Source organism: Lepeophtheirus salmonis, chromosome 10, assembly GCF_016086655.4.
Source record: "Lepeophtheirus salmonis chromosome 10, UVic_Lsal_1.4, whole genome shotgun sequence".
NCBI classification, from domain to species: Eukaryota; Metazoa; Arthropoda; class Copepoda; order Siphonostomatoida; family Caligidae; genus Lepeophtheirus; species Lepeophtheirus salmonis.
Window position 1 is genome coordinate 8931840 of NC_052140.2, and position 26305 is coordinate 8958144.

Here is a 26305-nt window from a genome sequence, read left to right on the forward strand (position 1 = left end):
GTTATCTTTAAAGATAATATGTTCTCACAAAAAAATGTAAGTTGTTCATCTTATTCTGCAAAAAGGAGATTTATAAAAATTACTTCCAATTTCTAGAGTTTTGGATAATTACGATAGATAAAACCATTTTTCTGCCAAAATTAGAAGTGTACTCCTAAAAGTTTTGATAAAATGGTGGTAGAAACATTAGTTTTTTGAGGATGTTTGGACAACTTCACTGCCTCTTCCGGGAAATTTTGGAAGAGCTTTCATAATAGGTATGATAACAATGACTCAAAACATAAGCCATTGGCAAAAGGTGAGTTACACATTTAAAAAAAAACAGTTATATCATGGAGTGGGATAGCTAGTCTCTGTTCCTCAATCCCATAGAAAATATTTATCAGTAGGCAAACTTACAAAACTGGTAATGGATTAAATACTAATTTAATACACTGTCTCACAAGAATGGCTAAAAATAGTATTTTTTTGTTCAGCAGTTCTTATATTAAGTTATATTTATATATATATATAAAAGTAAAAATAGTTTTTATAATATACATACTAATTATATAGCTTTCCACCGACCAAGAAAAAAAAGTAAGATTCATCAAGCTATTGCATTTAATACACTGCATGAAAATGTAAAGAAATGAATAGGTATATCATATGTTTTATCATAATGTCCCGAGGTATTATATAACGCAAACAATTGTATATTATACATACAAATTGAAATAAGATTTTGATATAATTTTGGGAAAAAGTAATTTCGTTTTTAATTGCTTTATAAGAAGGGATACAATCATCCGATTTAAGCCAAGTTCGATTATTTTTTGCCAACAAGAATCCAACTTCATAATGCCCTTCTCACAGAAGCCTTTGTGCATATTGGCAAAAAACCAGGTCAACAAATTTGCACAAGCATCTATTGAGACTAAATTGGTACCCCATACACGTTGGCCATACATAAGAACATGTGTCAGGTAGGGTGGATGAATACTAATTTCTCATAGGAGCTTTCGGAAGTGTTGCCTTGATGAAGCACGATTCTACTCCTATTCGAGTTTCTTTTTGTATGAAGACTTCTTAAAATAGATCCAAAAGGTTTTATGATCAATGTTGAGCTTCTTGTCGATGCTACAACTGGTAAGATAACGGTGTATCTCGATAATTTCCATTTTTTATAGGCATTTTCGAGGACCGGACTGCTAGTCGCTTTCGACCCGTTCTTTCTTTTCACGTAGTAACAAGATAAAATATGGCGAATTTCTTCCTTAGAGATCTCCATAATCGACGCATGATGTTTCACGACTGAACTAGCCAAGCGACTACTATATAATCGTTTGGAGTTGCATTCACACCTATACAATGCATTATCGTATGATTCAATGTGACCAATAATAAACAAGATATCCTTTGTTTAAAAAAATGCGGGAAATACGAAAATATTTCCCCCCATACCAATGATATAAATATTAATAAAAATTAATTTTGTATTCTTACCTGACATGATTAGAAGTAGATTTAGAAACAAGGAGATGAGACATCGTAAGTCTTTTAGGGCCATAATGTATATACTGTGCCAATAACCAATTTGTACACAAGAAACAAAAAAAAAAAAAAAACTGACGTATATAGGTTGACGATGAATTTAAAAAGTTCTTCGACTCACAAAAAACACTTAATTCACTGCATGTCTTAATATTTTTCCTTGAAAAAATATTTTCTATGATAAACTAACTTATAAATATATTTCATATATAAAGATATTTTTTAAAGAATAGAATAATACACTATTCATATACAAAATAGTAATTTGCTTTCACTATTTTTGACTTATCTTTCTTGCTTATATGATTGTAAGTAATAGTATTTAAATTGCAGTGTAAATATTATATGAAGATGCCAAGAAATGTAAAAAAAAAAAAATATGAAGAGCACACTTGATTTCCTTTACTCTTTCTAGGTGTATCTATTTATGGATCCGTTACCTGTAAAAAAAAAAAAGAAGTTAATCAGTACAATATATATTAAAAATAAGTATAATAAAAATTGTATCATATGATCTCTATATGGGGTCATGTATAATGTATGTACAAAAGTTTTTGGTATTTTTTGGACTCACCCTCCCTCATACTCACATTTTCTACTCATATTTAAAAAAATAATCTGTTGCTATGTAAAAAAAACAACCGAAAAGGAACGTGCTATTGTTTTTGTGGAGAGCAGCTTATCTGTCATGACGTTTTAGTATATATTACCTAAAATCAGCTAAACACTTGTGTTGTATCAGTCCTTATTAATTCAGTCCAGTCCTGTTTTAGGACTGGTCCTTAGCTGTAGTTCCTCGGAGTTTTTTTTATAAGCATCTCAATGATTTATTAAGCCAAATAAGATATTTGAGATATTTATTAAAATCATTGCACATACATATATTGCGAAAAATACTGCTGTTTTCATTATTATGCAATATAATATTTACAAACATATTACAAAGTAAAACTATGCCTGGAAGCCCAACGTACCTTTCTTTACTCTCTCTATCGTTGTTCCATGATTTTTTAAGGTACATTATCATGGTTCTACTTTGTCTCTTTCCCCGATACTCCATTAAAAATCAATCTAAAGTCTAAACAACCATAGGTTCCATAGAGCAATGAGCCATAATACTACTTTGCCCCTTGCTCCAACAAAAATTACACATTATATTTTTACTTATTTATTAAATTTATATTATCATATAACATAATATTTTTGAAATAAAAATCACACCTTCAATTACGTCACAAGGGATCAATTTTAATTTAAGGATCGACAAGTGGAATCAACACAACACTATACATTTCACTCGGTAAGTTTTTAGAAAGGATATACACATAAATTACTTTGTTGTCAATTCTCAATTCTACTCCAAGTTTAACAAGGAGTTACACATAAAACGTCTCAATCAAACCCTTAGTGTTTACTCTCCGTCCTTTATGAGCACGCTCACTCGTTGTTACTTTATACTTATATGCAGTAATGTATATAACATGTTTTACTGGTTAAAAAAAACAAACAGAAATGAACTTGTTAATCCTGACAAATTGGAGAATGTTTGGGTGAAAAGAAGCATAGTTGTAATTAAATTTTGTAAGATCAGCTGCAAGAAGGAAACATATACAAATCTCACTCAGTGTATACAAAGGAAATTTATGTTACTTATACTTTATGTTGTCACAGTCCTTACTTATTCGGTCCAGTCCAGTCATAGAACTGGTCCGAATCAGTACTTGGTACAGGTATTTCGGAACACTCGTGCAAGAACTGATTAAAACAAGAAGTCATAAAGTAGAGTGACACCAACAACGACAAAACTTGAAAAGTTTTAGGACTGATTTGCAGAACTGAACTGGACCAGTACTGATTTGGACAGTCTTCAGTTCAAAATAAGGATTGATATAACACTACTTTTACGTTCTGCAATAAATCATCCCTGTTACTCATTGTCTTTCTGTTAAACTTAGGTATATGTTCACTCGGCAAGACTAAACGAATAATTATAAGAGCTTGAGGAAATAAAAATAAACTATTTACGTAGTAACTGAAAAACCCACTTCCTCCTTCCATTATCATATTATTTTCATCTATGGCTATAATTATTAATTTTATTGATACAGAAGATAATTCTCCAACAATTTTATGTTATAATATCCGTCTGTCATGAGCATACACACTAGTTACTACTACAGGGATGTGCAGGTAAATTAGCACATTTTTTAAAGTGCTACAACATATAAAATTTTAATTTTACAGAAATTTTTGAAAAAAAAACGTGAGGATGATTATTTAGTTTAAGCAAAAAAACTATTAATGTCCTTTTATTGTTAATTTATATAACTTTTTACAAAATTGCCCCCAAAATCGATCATTATTTTGGTATGAAATACTGTCTACAAACAAACGATCCAAAGCAAAAAATCGGTTCAACTTTGTTAGCGGAAGTAAAAATATTATTACTGCTAATAGTACTTTAAAATATTAACTCTAAGTCTTTCGTTCAATAATTATGGCATTCATAACATCATCCAATGGTTATTTTGTTACATGTAAAGATATTTCTACTTAAAAAACTTCATTTTTTATTGCAAGGTAATAAATTGTTATGATTAAATAAAAGTTTTCTTTGGAGTATCTGTTTATGCTTTAACGTCAAGTTGATAAATTAGTTTTTTGATTCAACAAAATCCTTATAAATATATAAATGTTTCAATTTATTATGTTGAAAGTAGGGTGGCCTTTATGTTTAATTAAAAAATATGGTTTCATTCTCAAACCCTTCCAATCGGTTTTAATGAGGAAAATATATGACTTAGCCAAAAATGGTAACATTTGAGTGACATTCAGGGATGAACCTTGGATCTTAAACTATCAGCTACATTCTAAATTTCTTAAACCTTGCTCACGTTTTGTATTTTGTAATTAATTTTATATAGCAATTAAATTTTCCCATTTAAAAGGATACAGCTTTGTCAACCCCCCCTCACTTCAATCGCTTCTGATAATGTTCGTTTTGAAGATAAATTACTATTCAGAGTTGTACTCAAAACTTTCAGTTGCATTAGTAAATTAAATAAACATGATTTTTATAGAATCAAGAAAACACAGCTCGAAAATTCTCCAAGATGCTACATAATCCAGGAGGCTAAGATCATGCTTGATGGAGGTCTACAAAATGACAGGCTAAAAGTCAGCCATATTGTTTCCGCAGAAGTTTTGGTTTTTCTTGGTTGTATGGGATTGTAATTAGACTTCTTGATGTTATAGACTGTACAGATAAAGATGCCATCGGGTTCTGCAGCCTTCTCAGTACTGAAAGGAGGAGATCGCCTAAGTGTTGCCTTTTAGTTGTTGTTACTCCAACATTTTTGCATTTAAAGACATTGGATTTTAAAAAATCTTGTTTTTTGTATGTTTCAGCTGTTGTTTGGTTGAATAATGAAGTCTTGTAACTTGTAAATCAAGGGGACACAATCGTAATTAACTACTATTTCAAACATAATAAAATACGCATTAAATAATAATTTTGATACTATAATAAGAATTAAATATTGAAACTACCCAAACACCTAAACCAAAACCAATAAAAGTACTGGTAGAAAAATTAAAATACACTGACTGACTTTATGTATTTTAAAAGTTGGAAATGTCGAGTTGTTTTTTTTTTCACCAATTTTTCAATATAGGACAAAACACTAATAAACGAGAGTCGCAATTAAATTGTAATATAACTCATAAATATGTTGCAGAGTGAAATTTTAATATAAACGAATCAAAATGGAAAGGTAATAAATAAAAATATATCATCTGGAGTTGTATTGACCACCCTATTGTTGAGCACATAAAACCCCTAATATTATTTATCTATATATTTTTCTTGATATTAATTAAGAACAATATTTGTATGCTGTATGAAAAGTGCGTGCCTATGTCTGGCTTAAGTAGACATATATTGCCCACTAATTTTTCTTGATTAGCAAGGGTAATAAAAAAATAATTTCAAGGTACAGAATACTTTCAATGCTTTATTTAATCAAAAAAAAAGTATTTTTTATTTATTAAATAAGTGACCATTCAATTCGTTTTAAAAAGTACATATATTTCTAAAAAATATCTCTTTATATCTTTATTAATAAAGCCAAGTTGGTCTGTCAGTATGAAAACAGAGAATATTGTGCCCCTCATGTTAATCCTAAGCATATTTTGATCAAACAAAGAAAAATGTAGTTATATAATAAACTATTATAGGCGTGTGAACTTTTTAGCTGGCCTGTTTTTTTTTGAATTGGTAATATGAAAAAATGAATTTTCTTTTCCTTATCAGTTCTCATTATTATATAATTCTTGAGTAGTCAATTTCCTTTCCTAAATACATTGAATTATACTCAAAACCTTATGGAACATTCGTGTGTGCTAATAAAAGTCGGTAAGCAACCCTGAAGGTATATTGCAATGTTATCATTGTAAGTCCTTGTTGGACTCGGAGTTAAATTGGGGATTGACATCAGAGTAATTCATACCAATTTCCTTGTTTATTTCCTTTTCCTCTTCTTCCCTTGTCACAGCGGATGGTAGGTGATCTCCTCCAAAACATTTTTCAAATTGTCCGGATTGTATCATATTAATGACATATTGCAGCTGTGTGCATGCACCATGGAATATGCAGCAATGTTTTGTAATTGTTCTCTTATGCATATATTCATATGCATTTTATATTAAGCAAAGGAAGATCACTCTTGTTTTTTTATTAGTGAGATCTCAAAAGACTAAAGTACACATTTTCTTTTTTCTCAAACTCTAATTATTTTTTTCTCATTCTTGAGAAGAGAACTAACCAGCAGTGATATTGCTACGTCTGAGGTTACTCATGAAAAATGGTAACGAACTATGATGATTTGTTGGAGAGTTATCCTCCATATTTTTTTTTAGGAAAAGATGTATTTTAGTCGACTTCCAATTACTCTGAATATTAGCGCTTGTATCTATATACATATATATATAACAAAGTTTTTATGTGTGCCCTGTATGAGTGCTCACATCGTTGCACCTAGGAGGCTGAAACTTTGCAGGGGTTCCTCTTTTGAACATAGCCAAGATAAGACGGATTTCCTGAGGGTGAGCATATAGGGAGGCTCATTCCTTATAAAAAAGATATAAATATTGTTTTTTGGAACTCAAGCAGACTCAAAAAACAACTATACAAATAATGATGCTTTCTAAATTTATTAAAAATCAATATAGTTATGGGCAAAAAAAAAAAAAAAAAAAAAAATGGGTCAAAACCACACTTGAGAAATATCATAGGTTATAAAATAGAAAAATATTCACTTTTTTAATAAAAGATTTAGTTAAAAAACGTTTCTCCTAGGATTTCTGGTCAATTTTGTATTTTTTAAGCAATACAATTTTTATGGAGATGTACTAAAAAATAGTAAGCATTATCATCATATTTTTTCCTATTTCAATGCTAATTTCATGACGTCATACCGTGTAAAAGGAAGATTGGGCAATTGAAGGAAGATACTATAAGTTTTATCATTCATCTCAAGGGATGTTCGAATTTGGATTTTGAATTTTACGAAACTCCTTCCTTGGGAATGAAATACCAGGATCGAAACAATAAAGTAATCCATATATGATCAGTAGATAATTTTAATATTTCAAAAATACAAAATGGATCAAAAATCTTTGGCAATGCATATTTTTTAAATTATATATTGAATATTTTTCTATAATTTAAGCTATTTTATTAATTATCACTATGTATTATGAATAATTTATAATGATCTAGGTAAGAGTGTCGTTTTTTAGCCTAAAAATGGAAATATGTCGAGCTCAGAAAGAATACAGAATCAATATATATACTTTAAAATCATCAAAACACTTTTACATGAGTTTTATTATTCTACTTTTAATTTAAAGATTTTCTTAAAGGTAAAAAAATGAATAAACTATAATAGTCAAGATTTAGTATAATCCCAGATATTTTAGAATTCAGAATACTAAGAGAAAATCTAATATCAAATTTGAATTTCCAGCTCAAAGAAAAATTCATTTTTTGGCTTGAATTCATTTGTACAAAATAAGTGTTCTCTTTTGTAATTCATATATTAAAGTATTGATAAAAAAAACGGCATTACTTATATAATTATTTTCGATGTGTTTTTTTGCCTTAACTGCACTTTTTTACGCAATAAAAACAAGATTTATTATGCATAAATATAAAAATAGATATGTCAGCTGGGTACTTTTTTATTATTAAATTATATACACTATACAATTTACCCTAAAACCTGTATATACTCGTATAATATGACTCAACATTAATGTTATACATATTTGAGTATTATGTCTTCAAAAAGACGAAAATATACTTTAAAGAAAATTAAGTGTTAGCAATGAGATGGTGGTTAGTTGATAGAGTATCCCCTATTGCACATATTACAGTCCACGATTCAAGTATTTGTACTTCTGCCAACAAAAACTGAACGGAAGTTATGTTTTTACTAAAGGTGTACCAATGTATCAAAATTGGGTTTTTTTATAGTATCGGAATCGGATTAATAATACAAATTCCACTTATACTAATGGACAATTATTTAAATTGATAATATGACCTATTTGAGCTTATTTTTCGATTACAAATCAATAAAATAGCTAGACAAGACAACGTCCTTCAGACAAATTCAAAAAAGTGAAAGAAGGGGTGGGGAAGTACATAAAAAGATTATAGAAATTGGCAGGTTTGTAAAGGAAATTAACTTGAAAGTAAAAATTTAGGAATAACAACATTTTTAGTGCCTCATATACTTGAATGGCATCACGAATCGTTCAAAAAGTTCTTAGGAGTTGTGTTGAGTGGTTTACTCTAAAACCATATATTATTTTGATCAATAAATATTTATTTTTCTTATGTTGGATGAATAATATTGTTCATCAAATAGACCTGAATTCGAATCCATATTTTGTGAGTCTAGTTGGAGTCATCAATACGCATCCCGGATTAATTAAAAAAGAGACAAGTCTGGACTCGAGCACTGGTTTATAATATTTCAATACCTAGGGCAAGCATATAAATTTCAGTAAGGAACTTTAGCCAGTTCAGGACCATTAGGATTCATGAGAGCCGAAGCAGTAAAATAATAAAATAATTTTGTTAGTGTTGCCAGTATTATTTTTTTTTTAGTATTGAGGCAGTCGAAATTAGATCAGAAGCCTAGGGGCAAGGAGGTTGACTTTAAATATCCGTCAAATGAGGGGAATCAAACTCCCTAATATCAGCTGACCATATCTGGATTGAGATAGAGAGTATTTAACTTTACCCAATTAAAAATGTATTAACAACTAATTATGATTTAATGAATTGAGTTTTGCACTTAAAACGTATACGAGTTAATTTTTTTTGACGTATTATTGACAGTAGACCAGTTTAGAATTAAAATTTTGGATTTCATATCTCAACTCAGAGTTTAAAGATCTGAAAGATGGTGAAATTTCCTTTTAATGAATATTTGATTGGCTATATATTTTTAACCAAAGTATTTTACATCCTTGCTAAGCTATCGAAAAGTTTAACAAAACCTATGTTAAATTTTCAAATTTTTAAAGATTAAGCACTTGTAAATCTTTCAAAAAATAAACAACTGTTGAGTAGTAAATTCATGTCCAATTAGGAGTTAGTGTGTGATAAAAATTTGTCACTTCATTTATGCAGCATATATATTAGTACAATTATCATAAATTACTTTAAAAGGTATGTTCAATGAAATATTATTTTCTTATCTTACTATAAAATAAATATATATATTTTCTTTAAATTTAAGTAATCACTTGAAAATCCCACAAATTGTTCTTAAAACACCCCAATTTGATCATCATAATAAATAAATGAACCTTTAATAAATTTATTTGAAAGGGCTTTATCGGGCTAATATGCATAAAAATCTTGGGCTATCTTATCTCATCCCTCTGTTTTGAAGTCAAACCCCATAACGAATTCAAGTATATCAATGAAATATCAGTCTGTTCCATAATATGAAGTAAAAAATTATTTCATTGGCTTTTATTCTTTTATTGTTGTTCAAAATTATTTTATATAGATATAAGAGGCAACAGTTGAGAATCTGTAACATGTATGTTAAAATTATTTATATTTAAGTATATTATTCAGGACACAGATGATTTCTATCGAAATATGGCATGTTAATTAATAATAGTGATGGGACGATTAATCGGAATCGGAGAGTTGGGTGTTTTTATGGAATCAGCATCAGTTAAATTTTATTTAAATTTGCGATTCCAAATCAGTATTTTTACATGGTCAATGATATGTTGCTTTTCAATAGTGTCAAAAGTGGATGCAAGTTTGATTATATTTACGTCAAATAGACAGAAACAACAAAAGTGTTGTATATAAGGAGATTTACAATAAAAATTGACATATTGTTTGAAGTAAACCGTTTTAGTTTAGAATTTTGACATAAAGAAGCTAAATATAAATCAAATCGATTTAATTTTTGATTGGCTATCTTTAAGATAGTGTGCTTGTGCTTGTATTCTAATAAAGTAATTTATGAAAGAAGATGTTCAAAAATTGAGAAGAAACAAATAGAAAACGAACTAAAATCAAACAAAAGAGTCAAAAACACATTTTGGTCAATGCAAATATTATGATTTTAGGGGAATAAGTTTTGTTAAGGGATCTACCTAGTAAAGCTCGCCTTTGCAAAATTTGCCCTTCGAAAGTTCAGTTTTGGATTACTTGCACTTGATAAAAACTCCCGGGCAGAAGAATGTCCTACCCATATTTAATGTAAATAATATTTACATTAAATAAAGGCAGGCAATTTTTTTAATCAATTGTAATTGGAAAATTATTTTTGTTAACTGTTATTTAAAATATTAAAGAATTGGAAACGGGAATATTTACTGGAATTGCATCTGAACCGGTATCAGTATTTATTTTTTTATTCGTCGTAACACTAATGCATTTGGCATAAATATTATGTTTATACATATGAAAAATAAATGAATAAAAATGTACACTTATATTAATAGATAAATGCAATTTTCTTCGGGATGAAAATGATGCTGAATATAATAAATTATTATGCAAGATGAAGGATTTTTATGTTGTTCTAAGTAAATGCATATATGTAATATGTGCTTATGAATACATATACCTGTATCCTGCAGATTAGAATAGATATATACATATGTATATTGCGAAATATATAACAAAATACATTTAGCAGAGAAAGTAAGTATTTTATCCCTTGCCGATTTTATAAGTTTCTCCACTGACAAACCTAAGTGCTTTATTTTATAACATATTATATGAACAAAAAAAACAGTTTTAAGAATGAAGAAGCTGAGTATAACCCCAACAACACCACCCCAACCGCCAAGTATTGGGGTTGGAATAATATGATTTGGGGTTATTTCTCTACGATTTCCCCACATCGGAGATATTTTTAAACTCTTATGAATTATTTTCTCATAACACGGCAGTAAAAAAGACTTGTATATTGCGTCTTTCGGCACAAAAATGACTAGTGATTAAAAAAGAGTTTATGTTTTAGCACGCCCGTTTTTTGTAGTTGAGAAAACTAGAAAGTTTTTTTCTAGTGCAAAAAAATATTCCATAGAGAATATTGGATTAGTCAAAAAAACAACAACAATTGTGTGGAGACTCGTTTGCATCTAAATATGTGACATAAATCTAGATGACTTCATGAAATGTTATTTTTTTTATGATAATTTTTCTGATATGTGCAAAAATGAACCAGTTATTGAGGGTTATTTTTCAACAGCATTATTATTCATAACTTTTTTTGTTCTGCAAAAAGGAAAACATATATATTGATAAATTTGTGTGCCTATTACAATGCTAATAAATTATATGAACTATTTTTTTTTACAAAATCCGTGAAAATCAGTTTTTTTATTTTGTAATTTTCTTCGATAATTTGGGTATGGGAACTTTATGACAGATATAAATGATCGACTTCTCATCCATACAAAAGTTTTCATACATACATGTTGGTTAGTTGGCCCAAGCAATGCCGAGTAACCCTTGGTTGTATTTTATGAAACAAAGAACTATAAAAAGTTGTGTCTTTTATTATGTCATTCAAAACTTTAAGCTACTCCAAAATAAATAAACGCTCTGGGCTTCATTGTCAGTGCAATTAACTTTGACATCACTACAACATGACAAATTACATTCTGATCCATCCCGAGACTGGCATTAGCATCATAATTCATCAAATTATTATAAGTGTTGCCACAATAAGATATTTTCGTTCCAGTTAGTATCATGCGGTCCAAATTGCCTTTATAGTTGCACAAATTCATCGTCGCAAAATAAAATTGAATAATGGAGAGATTTCCTTCTTTTTTTTGCAATCAAAAACTATTTTTCCATTTTATGGTTAAATATTTAATTATAATTTTTGAGCAAAAAACATGTTTTGAAATTATGTGAACTGTTCATGGTTTGTTTTTCATGTTTATAGATGTTTTTAAAGCCATTTCGAAGAAGGGAAGGTAAACAGCTCTTAAAAGGGGATAATCATTTAAAATGAACAAGGAAAATGTAAGAAAATTCTTAATTAATTTAGTGTGTTATCTATTTACATATTGTTAATTATAAAAAGAGAAGTAATTCTAAACCTACACAGACAAAACCTCGATCGACAGAACGTCAAACTGAAAATATTACATTTCAAAATATGACAAACAGTTTCTGCGACATCTTATCTAAGATATTTCCCGCCCCAGATAAAGACTAAAAAGTAAGGACCCTTGACCCCATTAGAAAATTTGGGGCTATTTGAAATACTGCTGGGCCCCAAAATGAGATGAATATCACAACTATTAATTAAATTACTTTTCAGGGTCCTCACAGCATCCCATTATAATCCTTGTGGAAACTTAATAATTATAGCCTAAATATTTATGAAATATTCTTATATATTCTATATTTTTCTTATATATATAAAGTAGGAAATGTCAAATTATAATTTCTTACTTTTGAAGAGTAAATTGTTAGTATTATAATTATGTAAATGCTGATCTGTATATATATATATGTTTAGTGTTTTATGATTGAAGTAGTCCGTGTGTATATTTGTCCTTGTTTGTTTATATTGAGTCTCGTGTATGTATATAATATATAACTCTTTAGTGAGTTGATTAAAGGAAGCCATAGTGTAGTAAAAGTTATTCTCCCGATATCCTTTTATATTACAACAATCCAACATAAATGAAGGGGCCTAGGGGCTCTTAGTGGTTGCTTAAATAGAAGCAGTGGGGTTCATCCCATTTTGGGGACATGCTGTACCCGAAACAGCCCCAACATTGTTATAAGAGGGGTTGAGGAGCTCTTAGTGGTTGCATAAATAATCGCGGTTGGTTTCTCTCATTTTTGGACACGGTGGTACCCAAAACAGCCCCAACATTCGGGAAGTATAAGGGGGTTGGGACCTTTACTCTGGTAGTGTATATAGGAGTGGTGGTGGTGGGGGTATGTTTCAGCTGGGTAATGTCAGAATGGGTTATATTGCAACCCCATTTGGAGGAAACCTTATTTTATACCCTTTGGTCGACGTTTTGTCGATTTTTTGTATATTAGACGTATTAGACTATTAGGTGTTTTGTCTGTTCCACGTTTTATCAGTCGACGTTTTGTCCACTCACCTATAAATAGAGCAAAGTAGCATAGAAGACAACGTATTCTAGAAAATTGATACAATTGAGCTCAATGTGAGTAGTTTTGATTCACAGTCACATCTAGAGAATGAAATATATGTTACCCAGCAATTCCCAGAGAGATTAGACGTCGACAAAAACAAAAACTTTGTTTTAATAACATAGAAGATAATTCACATACAAAAACCTCAATGTTAATCTCCGTTTTTCATGAATGGATGTGAAACAATTTTTATTTTTTTTAGATTGAAGAGTTCCGTCATATTTATACTGTACAGTGAGGGAATTACTTAATTTTACCAATATCTAATTGCAGTGCATTTCATATAAGTTTAGATGTACAAAAACCCTAAGGATTGATTTTAACAATTAAACCAACAAGGATAAATGTGTTGTTGGATTGTAAATTTAAATGGTCAATTGTGACAAAAAACTCCAATCTTTTATAATTAAAATGTTTTGGCAAAGAGGGCCAGAGACATTATACTTATTCACAGTCCAATTTTTGAATGTACGTCACAGAAAATATATTTAAGAAGGGTTCAAATATTGAATGAAAAAGGGTAAAGTCTACTCTCCAAAATTATTTATAATTCTCTTCCTACTCTAAGATTAAAAATTATGAAAACTTTTTACAGAAATAACTTATAAAGTAATAAATTGAACTTTAATTGTACTCCAAAAAAAAATGGATTTCAAATAAAAAAAAAGTATTTTCATTTTAGCTTTTTTTTTTACATTAAATAAGAGAGAAGGTTTTTTGTTTTCTTTGAAAAGTGAAAGAGATGGCAATAAAAATAAGAAAGAAGAAAATGCCTGTAGATTATTTAGTGTCTCATTCCTTCCTATATATATATATATCACTGGGAAGTTGAAAGAAAAGAATTTAATTATTTTATATGGTAGAGTTACTCTTTAAAGAATGAAAATAATGGCTAGGTTGAAAAAATCAATTTAGAAAAAATTTAAAAAATTGCCAAGTTGAAAAAAAGTTTAGCTTATACTTAATAATATCAAAATATCAAGATTTCCCTCCGTTTCTTTACTGGGGTCATTGAACACTCAATTTTATAGAATCTTTATAATGTATAATTTATATACGTATTGAGGATAATTAAAAATTATATTTTAAACCGATTCCACTATAAACAAATTGGGGACCTAAAACTCGCAGTAACATTTGAGTAAGGTTGTATCCCCGTTATTTTTAATGAAAGGTTTCATTTTGCAGCCAAACAATCAATAAGTTATGTATTTATTCCATGTCTGAAAGTGGCAAAATGTTGGAACTACAACAAAAAAAGTGTAAGGTGTGGTGGATCTCTTCCACACCAGTGTCAGTTTTGAAAAAAGATCCAGAGACCGAAGGCTTCTACATTTGAACTCCCTACAACATCAATAAACACACTGCAGCAACAAAATGGCTGACTTTTGGACTGCTTCACTCATACAAATTTGGATTTGCTCCAATCTGAAATCATGAAAGCATAATACACCATAGACACGGCACTCATTGTCAAGAGCTGCCAGTCTGCTCGCCAATATGTCAAAAGTGCTATTGCTTTTAACCCATTACAGGCGATAATTATTTAGAAAAGTAATTACAATTATAAAATAAAGAATATGTATATCTATGACTCAAAAATAATAGATCCAATTATAAAAAAAGTCAATAGATCCCTGGACACCCATAAGAGTCAATTAATTAGTCAAAATATCGCCAGTATCAGTTGAAATAGACACATTAGGTTTTTGGCTATGTATTAACCGAGAGATAAAAGGAGATGACCATTTTATTCTCTTAAGCGTTTGCTAGGTGCTTCTATATAAAATAAATAGAAAGCAAAATGTCAGGTGATAAACAAGACAGATAGACATTTGTTCTAGCTTTCCTGTTTTTCCAGGCTTGAACAGCAGAAGTACTAGGGACTTGTTAAATATAGACTTCCAATCAATTTCCTTCATCTAACTCTCCCTGAATATAGACAGCCTTTAGTTGAATGTAATATACCCTTGTTATATGTATATAGAAATTCTATCAGGAAATGTTAGGTGCATTTACTTTTATCCACTCTATTCTAATCTTTTCCCTTAAAAATCAGAATAATTTTGAAACTTTTTCTAAAATTTTGTTAATACTAAAATATTTCTTATGAAAACAATATATTCATGTAAATCACCAAGAAGTTAATTTTTTAACCATCTAAATTCAAAATGATTAATAAATGTAAAATATTTCACTTAAAATGATTAAAAATTGATTACAAGCAACATCAAAACTCACAAAAACATTACTATTTAAAGTTTAATATGTAAGCCATTTATTTCAAGCTATATTTGCCTTATTCTGGAAGCCATAATTTTCGTTTGAACATCACTCTTGATTCAATTTAGACTCTTGAGTAATGCAGCGCCTCAGTAAATAATTTATACTTTTTTTTATTATGATGAGTAAGGTAATATTGAAAGGACAGATTTAAAAAAAAAAAAAAAAAAGATCCATGTAGATACAAATTTTTAGACCTATATGTTGTTGTAAATTAATTAAACTATCGTCTGGAATGGGTTATCTGAAAACATAGTATATAAAAATGTATATATTTTTTTTATCAGGCCATTGGGGAAATATTCATTATTGCTATCAGACAATCACAGTATAAGAAACGTTAAAAATGTCAAAACCATATATAAATAAAGCAATCATGGAAGAAAACTATTTCATTTGAAAACCTAATAAAGAAATATGTTTTGATTAAACCAATGTAGAAAAAAATAAATAGTTATCTAATAAAAAAAATAATTATATAACGGATGTTAAAAGACTAACTTCTTTTAAAGCCGAATATGAAATATTTATGTGAAATAAAACTTTTTCAAAAAAATACCTTCCAATCACTTATTTCAATAGATTTAGGTCCAATTCTTAAAGGAAGAGCCACGTCGTGAAAAGCATAATGTTTTTCTTTTTAGTTTGGCCCTAAATATTGTATTTAAACCATTCCCAAATTTAGTTTTGAGTTGTTTTTCTCTTGATTCCATTGCTGGTCTTACAAGTGTTCAGATTTTAATAGACCACCCAGGAACATAGGAGTAAGGATCAAATTACATTTCAAACAGCGGAAAAAACTCAATGGAAATTAAAATATTATAAACTTATTTGATCTGTCAGTCCAAAAGATAATAATTTGATTGTATTGGAATATTATCATTCCTAATTATAATTGATTTAATTATGTTTATTTGCATAGTGTTCAATTATAATAACATAAGTCATTAATTAGATTTCAAAAGGTTTATTATTTATTGTGAGCTCAACTTTTTTTACATTCTATTATTTATACAAGTCAAATAAAGACGAACTTAAAAAAAAAGTAATGCATCAAAAAAAAAAAATATTCGGAAAGTAAAATCTAAAGTTTTGAGAATATTTATTTTTTAAGGGTGCCTTATAAAATAAGTTTCAGTGTGATTTATTATTGTTTTTATAAAGAATATTTTCATGCCAATAAAGTTATATCCTACTTTCTATATATGATGGAAATGAACGAACAAAACTTTAACACAAAATTTGTTAAATTCCCTCATAACAACTTTAATATTGTAAGAAATACGTATATAAAAACTATTAGTAACTGATTGATTCAATGATCAATATTATACAAATAATTAAAGATTTGAAATGGCATAAATCATCAGTTTCAATCTGTTTAAGCTATCTAGCATCATTTAAATATAGAGTTATTTGCTTCTCTGGGCATGTGCTCAGTACAAATACATACATTTAGGGCCACCAATGTTAGTATTCGGAGAACATATCAAGGTTTTGTATATTTTTTCTTAAACACTTGTGACAGCTGAACCTGATGAGCACACATACATGAACACCGATATTGGGTTTGCCATGATATTGATGTGTCAAACTTGTTCTGGATATAAAATTTCTGGCAAGTACTTATTCAATGATTTATACAAGTGAGGTTTTTGAGAATTGCACATATATAAAGCATTGAGAAAAATATATTAATTAAAAAAGTTTTTGTATTTGATCATTTAGCCTGTTTACTTATAATTTTATCAATAGAGCTTAGTAAAATATTTTTTTTCTTTTAATTTGTTCATATAACATTAATTAGCTAATTATTATATAATTTTAAACCTTCTTTCTTTCTGTTTTTGAAGAAGGAAAGGTTGAAATATACCATAATGTTGACAATATGTTGAAACTTTGCTCCAAAATAACTTTTAAAAATATTGACCATACAAAATGCCCATTAATTACATCATGTAGAGCCTAAACGCAGATACCCATTAAAAAAATATTAATACAAAGTTATCATCTACATAAATAAAGTCAGTTCAAGTTTTGAAAACCATTGTTTATTGTGATAGTATAACTATGAAAAAGTACTGATTTTGTGAGTTAAAATGTACTTATTTCAATTTATAGAACTTTTTATAATTATTGATTGAAGGTTAATCTACCAAGATGTCATTTTACGTAATTTATTAACATTTTAATTAGCAAAAATATATATATACATATTAAAAGCGTACTTCTTAATTACGTATTATCAAATCAGGTTCATTATTTATTGCACATAATTTTGCATGTATAACCAGATAGTGGCTACATATAAATATAATTACGTCTATGTCCTTACATAAATACAAAAGTAATTTTTTTGGAAATTGAACCATTTTAATATTAGTTTTTAGTACATATTTCAATATGAATACTTCATATTGGAAAACTCTTATAACCAAAAAACTTAATATAGAGTGTGGAAATACTATTTCATCACCGTAATATTAAATTACAAGGTTTTATTATGGCATCAAAAGACTACTGAAATCCAAGTGTTAAAATGTGGGTGCAACAATAAAAAAGGCAGTGGAAAAAAAGGCTGCAGAGACCTTTGAGATCTCAATCCAGATACTCTACAACATCCAGAAGTTCATTACATCCCTTCTCAACTAAGAAGAACCAAAACTTAACCAGCAACAATATGACTGACTTCTGGCCTACCTCCGTCTGGCCCTGACATCAACCTTCCGGACTGTTTAAGAGTATTTGAGAATTATGTCTGCTACATCTTTAATCCAAATTTGGAGATCCTCCCAGCTTGCTACGCCATGGATATGGTCTTCATCGTCAAGACCTGCTAATCTGTTTACCGGTGAGTTGAGGCTGTCATTATTTGTCAAGGAGACCATATTGAATATTATATATTGATAAATATGTATGTATAGTATTTAAAAATATCAAATATTGCTTTCCAGTTGTCTTCTCTTGATTGCATATTTTTTTTCTACTGTAATTTTATTATTTTAGCGCAAAATTTTTGTATTGGCTAGCATCATTTGATGGGAACACCCTTGAAAAAAAATCACATTAATGACTCGAGGACAAAACCTGGGGCATATCCTATAGATGTACGTCTTCGTCATCTGATCCTGATGCTCTATAAAACCGACCGTCAACTTAGCCAAATTGCAATGAATTGTCTTTACAACTTTTGATTCAAAAAACTTTACAGAGAAGGTAAAGGTCAAATGAAGATAGCGGAAGAAGGACTTTTACTAGAAAGGAGAAGAGTTATCCAGAATTTGGACATAGTGAAAGTTTTTTGATGGAGCACCATTTCTAGTCAACACGTAAATTCCATCAAACTAATTGACCCTAAACCTCCACTTTTTCCTTCTCCTATTACAAATAAATTAAAATATTTTTAGAAATAAACTCCATTGAGTTACTTTAGTATTTTGTTGATTCATCATAAAAAATTACCGTTCATATACAGGGGGACACCAGTGCCCCATCAAACTCTGGCAAACATATTGAAGTTATTAAAAAACTAATTAAAAATAGTTTAAATGTAATCAACAAACTCAAAAATTGACTGTAATTATCTTTGATTTTCTTTTCTATTCCTTGTTGGTCTGAAAGAATGAACATAAAATCAACTCCAAATTTTATTTTCATTTCTCAACAAGAGGTATTGTGATGTCAAATATTTTATGGGTCGACCTCAAAAAAGTGTGGAACCACTGGTGTATATAAGTAAATAGCTAATGTTGTATTATATTTTAAGTGGTTTTAGGCATGTCTAGGTATTCATCTCCCAAATTAATTAAAATAATGCGTTAAATTATATTAATAGAAAAAAAGTTAATTTGACTTTACAAAGTGGCGCATAAATAAATTATTAAGATTGATGAATATTGCAACACTTTGACAAATGTTAAAGTTATATTTTTGTAATATTATGTAGCTCATTAACTTTTTTGACTGTTTCAACAACGATCCTGTGATATTGATGATTAGTAGGGATGTATAAAATGTCTAAATCCTTGTGAGTGTGAAAATTAAAAAAAAGTATATGTTGGCAACTTTGATTGATGGTAGCTAGCTACTGACAGAGATTAATGTAACAAATTTAGTTTTAATTTTCAAAACAAAGTTAAATAATTAATAAAAGCTGCAATATCTTTGCAGGTTATCAATAAATATAATTTTTTTTAATGTACGCTCACGAGGCATTCGACAATTTTAACAACGTAAAAACGTAATTATATGTTTAGTTCATATAGCTATGATGGTACATCCTTTACATCTAAAATGTTGTGAATTGTCTTATCCAGTTAATAAATGCTAGTCCTTTGATTTGAGATCGCAATGAGAGTAAACTATTCAGCAGTTGCTTCACAGTCAAAGTCAAAAAAGTTTTGAAATTATAAATATGAATAGTGCAGCATCTATTCGTATCTTTTGGCATGTTCAATATTTTTTACCATTTTATTATTGTTTCAAACTTTATCTATATACTTTGGCCTACAATTTATTTTTCAGAATCTTTTCCTTACAATGAATTATTTAAAATAAAAAATGGTCAAAAATTTATCACATTCCTCAGAGTAATTCGACCATGTTTCCAGGCAAAGCATGGCAACTTCAAATATTTGCATAAATGGAAAGTAGATAACCATAATTATCAGAGAGTCTATGATAAATTGAACCGATTGGTTTTCTTTGCTCCAAAAGAAATAAATAATTTCGCTATAAATAAACTTTTATCCATCAAATTTAGGAAAAAAGTAGACTCTGAAGGAGTTCCTAGATTTACTTAAAGAAGAAGACGTCGATGAACCTTTGGACTGAGTGACATTTGATCTAGGTGAACAGGATGATGCAAGTGATGTTGATGATTAGGACGAAGAAAGAGCTGGTGATATGGTCATCAAGTATATAGGGGGAAGGATTTTCAGTTAGCAATCTGAGGTTGTATCCTATACTCGGAAATGGGTCCATGAGGAAGATGGTAAGGGCAACTACTACGATACTTAGGAAATAAATTCTAGAATAAAAAAAGACACTAAACGATGTAAGCGGGATCACCTTTTTAGTGATCACAAAAATGAGAGTCCCCTATTTACCAGAATAAAAAATAAGATTAAGGGAGTCGGACAGAGCCCTATAAAATATTTATGACCTTCAGGTATGCTAAAAAACCAAAATTAACCAGGTACCTTCCTAATTTGAGAAATATTTAGGAGAGGAGCAGGTTCTCTATAAAAATGTTTTATTACATTTGCTGCAAGCGAAGAAATAGACTCAAATAATACTTTCTATCTATCTAGCAAACCCTGCATTACCCTAAAATTGATCCTCAATTCTATGCTGAGTCCAACGAGGACTTACATCTACAATTCCATAGCATTCCTCAGTGTTACTCTCTGTCTTTCATGAGAACACTCATTAAAGATTATTTTACCTTTAATGACGTTTTATTGGATTCGTTGCAAATGGCCTTGAAAGGGCAAGGAAGAAAATCATCACAAACAATGCAACTTACGCAATAATTACTTTGATGACAATACTTAGTTATAATCCTAGTCTGACTAGGAAACAAACTTATAACCATAGATGCAATAATAATGCACAGAAAACTGCCCTCGTCAAAATTGACATGGAGAAAAATTGCCATTTTGAAAATTGCCCGTATTTCGTTCAAACTTCAAAATCTTTCCAAGCTGGATCCTTAATAATCACCACCAACTCATCCAAAGAATAATTATTTTCTGCTTAAAAACTAGTTTTTGGTATTAGAGGGGTTCCTTGGATGTATTTGATGAATTGGTGGTGGTTTTTAGCAATCCCGCAATTCCCCTGGGCCAATACAGGAGTGGAGAGGTATTCAGACATATTTTAAGACACCTTAAGCTGTTGATACAACCCCTTGCCTTATAAATCATTTCGATCCATTTCTTAGAAGATTGGATTGAATTTAAAGAATTGCCAGGAAATTGTATTGAAATAAAATGACTTAAACTCGAAGGTACTTCCTTGGGAGATGGAACAAACCAAGCAATTTAAGATAGTTGTCATAATTAATCTTAATCAAATTTATAATGGGTTATTATTCATCAAGAAGTTTGAACAAAATACGGGGTATTTTTTTTTTTCCCCACTTTTCCTAACGGTCCATTTTTCTCCAGGGCAATTTTCCAATTGTAATTTTATCCCCAGGACAGTTTTCGAAGTACCTAGATACCCTTATGTTAAAGAAAAAAACAATCAAAAATGAAGGTGTTCTGTTATAGAGAAGCTTAATTGTTTCATTCAATTAGTGGTTAGGAGCTATGAAGTAAAATAAATATAAACAACTCAGTGTCTAGCAATGATTTAGGGAAGAATGATTCCCATGTTTATCCTCAATTCTACCACGAGACCAACAAGTAATAATTCTGCAGTGCCACTCTTTTCATGCAATGAGCAAACATATTTATGCTTACACTTGATAGTTTATACTTATAATATGTTTTCTCCTCAAGAATGAAAGAATAATTGGACACAGCTTTAGTAAATACAAATAGAAACATATAGTCATGGAGCAACTACAAAAAGCAAGCCTCCCATAGTTGTTGTAGAATTTATAACTTTGAGATTCATGAGCACAATCAAACTTGACTTGTACTTTAAAGTTAAGACTTGCGACTTCACATGGACTCGAAAGCTAGTTATATCATATAATTAGTGATGAAAATTATGTATAGAATGGATATGTCCAAAAATAATTGTAAAAAAACGCTAACCTGTTCATTTGAAGAAAAGAAGATCAGATACAATAACTTGTGACAAGGAAAGAGGGAGAGAAGGAAATAAACTAGGATATTGGCAAGAATTACTCGGACATCGATCCCCAGTTCTACTCTGAGTCCAACAAGGACTTACAATTAAAACTACACAAAAAATGCACTAGGCTACTCTCCCTCTTTTATGAACACACACGTATGTTCAATCATGTTTTGAATATAATTGAATCTATGTATGAAAGACAGTTCAATACTCAGGAATTAAATACACAATAATGACAACTGATACTGAAAAAAATAAGTTTTGAAATCATCTAAAGGTTTGTCACGAATATTATCATCTGAAATATTTATAGCTTTCAAGTGTGTGTTCAATACGAATATATAAAATAAAACTTTAATAGGTAGAACATCAAAGACTTTCACGCTTGTAGCTAAGACTAAAAAACTATTTATGTGTCTATAATATACAGAAAGAGAAAATTGTTGCATTTACAAATGCATATTATATAATATTAAAACAATAACGCGTGTGTTTTTTTAAAATAAATATATATAATAATTGTTTGTTGGTTCAACTTTATTTCAAAACATGTAGTGCATTAATATACAAAATAAGAACACCAAAAGCTCAGTTTATCTTGGTCACCCCAGACCATTCTTCATGGCACTAAAAGTTCTTTTGAAATACAAAATTAAAACAGAAATGATTAATTGTTCCATTGTTGAGGACCCATCAATCATAGTTCAGAAACTAATAAAAAGATTAAATTTGAACACCATTATCGATTCAATGGGCCCAAGAATTATTTTGAAAACCCATTTCAAAGACTCCCACAAAAATTGTTTGTTAAAGAATGGCAACATCTTCTATGTTCACAAATAAGTCCACGACCGGTCTTGAAGATAGACTGCGTTCCGTCTATTTTATGATTGTCATATAGTTACTCTGTCAATAGGACTGGTCTAGAGTTTAATAAGCACTGAATACGACCAAAATTTTACTCGCTCCGATAGGCTCATTGCTACATCCCCAAGATACGTAGAGCCAGCCACGATTGATGGCGTCTCCAAAATTATATATATATATACATTTTTTTTTGTAAGGGGTTGAGTTTTTGAATTTTTTTGAAAGGAATCCAAAAATTAAAGTTTTTCGGTTAAAAGTTGAGAATTAGAATGTTTTGAAAATATTTAATACTGAAATTTTTTAGAAAAAAAATTTCAAAAATCCACAGCTTTTTACACAAAATTCCATTTGTGTAAAAAAATTTTAAATATACATATATTTCAAAGAAATACCGGGAAAATATTAATTATCAACATCTGTTATAAAAAAAAAAGATCAAATATTTAGGTTTTTTGAGAAAAATTTTAAAAATCCGTAGATATTCACAGAAAATTTAATTTTTTGCAAAAGAAAAAAGAATTAAATTTTTTGCAAAAAAAGAAAAATTAAATTTTTTGCAAAAAAAGAAGAATTAAATTTTTTGCAAAAAAGAAGAAATAAATTTAGAAAGATTGAAATAAATTTAACAAATTAAATATTTTAGTAGTAGAAGCAAAACATCCTTAACTTGGGGGAAGGGGCTACAGCCCCTACAGACCTGCCTGCAAACGCCCTGGGCCTCATTTATGAAGTGTATTTTTATGGTGAAAGGGTTAACTAATTCTCATTCCGTGTGGTCTACAAAAGTATGTTTCCAGGTTTATCGAAGTATACAATTCAATAAGTGGATCCTGCATTGGATGAAAATATGGATTTGGATTGCATTATAAAAAATTTCTACGATCTATTTATCAACATAAACAGTGCAGTAGTAGTCCCATTATTACATTAGCTTGATGATAAATCTCTAATACACTTTTGATAGACTTTTTTCATTGTCTAATTAATTATATATTATTTATTTTACACACATGCACTAGCTTTGTTAAATAAAAATTCAACCTGTTGTTTTTTCATCAATGAGTCTTTGAAGTTTTAAATATTCGAATTATGTATTCAATTATTATGGCTCGGTCGAATAAAATATATATTAAACATGTTAAAAAAAAAAAAAATTAAAGAAACGTAAAAATAATCTAGAAAAGGGTGAAAAAACACAATTTCCTTTTTCATAAAGCAAATAATAAGCTTTATGTGTCCTAAAAGTTTTATTTGCTTCAATTATAATAGTAATAAATTGCAAAATTTTCTTTACACAATTTAAAAAGTCATATAAGATAGTTTACGTCCTTTATTGCCAATATACTGAATAAGTCTAACTGGGGATGCTGTCGCACCCATTAAGTATAAGTAAACATTATAATGTTAGATTTACTAAAACTCTCCTAGAATTCTCAATATTTAAGTCCATATACCGAAAGTATATTTTAATGAGATGTCTTGAATTCAATTCATTATAAGAAAGTGATTATAATTTGTATATAGTGAATTATTAAGAAATACTTAAATATACAGGATATTTTAAGAAAAAACATTGAAGCAAACAAACATTATAAATTATTTACAAAGAAACATACAAAAAGGTAAACATTTATTTGCGAAATGTATTATTATGATTTTGGAAAAAAAATTTTAGGTTTTAATACTTAATATTTGAAAAACCCTTGGGGTACTTAATAGTTGAAAATGAATGGATAAATACAAAACACCAAGTAATTATTATTTTAGTGATACTTGACTTTCATTTATATAGACATTATCCTACGGACATGAAAAATTTACTTTGTTAAGTTTTTTCTGTAATTGGTCAATTTTATACTAATTAAGTCTTTCACATAACAAATGGGTTTAATAGACTATGTTTACAATTGATTGATTGTCCTACTTCACTATACCGGGCCGTGCATAATTATTTACCGATTTTTGTTCAGAACATATTGCGGACAATATTGACATTTCGAATGACTTGAGAAACAATTTATTCATACATTTTTAGAATAATAAAATAGTTTGTGATCAAATTTAATCAATGTAGCCACCATTTGATTCAATAACACTGGGCAAGCAACGTCTTAAGCTGCCACAGACTTGCTGGATGTAATTGGCGTCCATGGAGGCCCAGGCCTTGTTGACAGCAGCCTTTAAGGGATTTATTTTCATGTGTCGTTTTTTGCAGGCCTTGGTCTCCACGTGCGCCTAGATTGAGAAGTCTAGTGGGTTCAGATCTGGGCTCTGAGGGGGCCAGTAGTCCTTGGCCAAAAGTTCATGTTGTCCATGAGCCACTCCTGAGCTTTCTTGGAAACGTGCGCGGGTGCTCCATCTTGTTGAAAAACCCAAGGAGAGTTGCCGACTATGGATTTCATCCACGGAATGACCTTGGACGCCAGAATCTTCACATAACCTTCCGCTGTTAATCTGAGCCAGTGGGGAACCATACCGGCTACATGGCCTTCCCTTTGGATCTCCAAACATCTCCAAAGCTCAAAACACGGTCATTTTGCCTATTGAAAACAGGATCGATCGTAAAAGTTTTCTCATCTGAAAAAATGATGATGCGTCCAGATAAGCTCTTGATCTCATTCAAGATTTTCTTGGTACGCTCAAGTCTGACTTCTCGCTGACGTTCAGTTAGCAGAGGGCGTTCAGTACGCCTCAGGGACTTCCCTCCAGCCCTTTTCAATGCCCTTAAAACAGTTGATGTCGACGTTCCCATCTTTCTGGCCATGTCGGCAATGGACCTGTTGTGAGTCCTCTTGAATACTGCCTTTACTTGCCTTGTTGAGACAGTGGGCGTCCTGCCAGCCCCAGGGGAATGCTTGAGATCACCCTCAGCCTCCAAGCGCTTGGAAACGTTGTAAATTGTCTTCAACGAGGCCCCAACCTGTTCCTTAATGCTTTTATGTTGCACTCCCGCTCGGAGGAAAGCTGCAACTTCGATCCTCTTTGTTTCCTGATTGGACATGGTCTCACGTGTGGAAGTTATGACGCTCTCACAGGAAGGATTTTTGTTTATTTTAACAGTAAAAATAC

The 26305-nt window shown here is 29.9% G+C and overlaps 1 protein-coding gene across 1 annotated transcript in view; it reads right to left on the reverse strand.

Annotated features, from left to right (window-relative positions):
- Positions 1-26305, reverse strand: part of LOC121125167 (limbic system-associated membrane protein) — a 404282-nt gene that overhangs the window by 351474 nt on the left and 26503 nt on the right. The window contains exon 2 of the mRNA XM_040720302.2: positions 1486-1973. Coding sequence (XP_040576236.2) covers positions 1486-1549 — 64 coding nt within the window. The 5' untranslated portion in view covers positions 1550-1973. The remainder of the gene's footprint in view (positions 1-1485; positions 1974-26305) is intronic.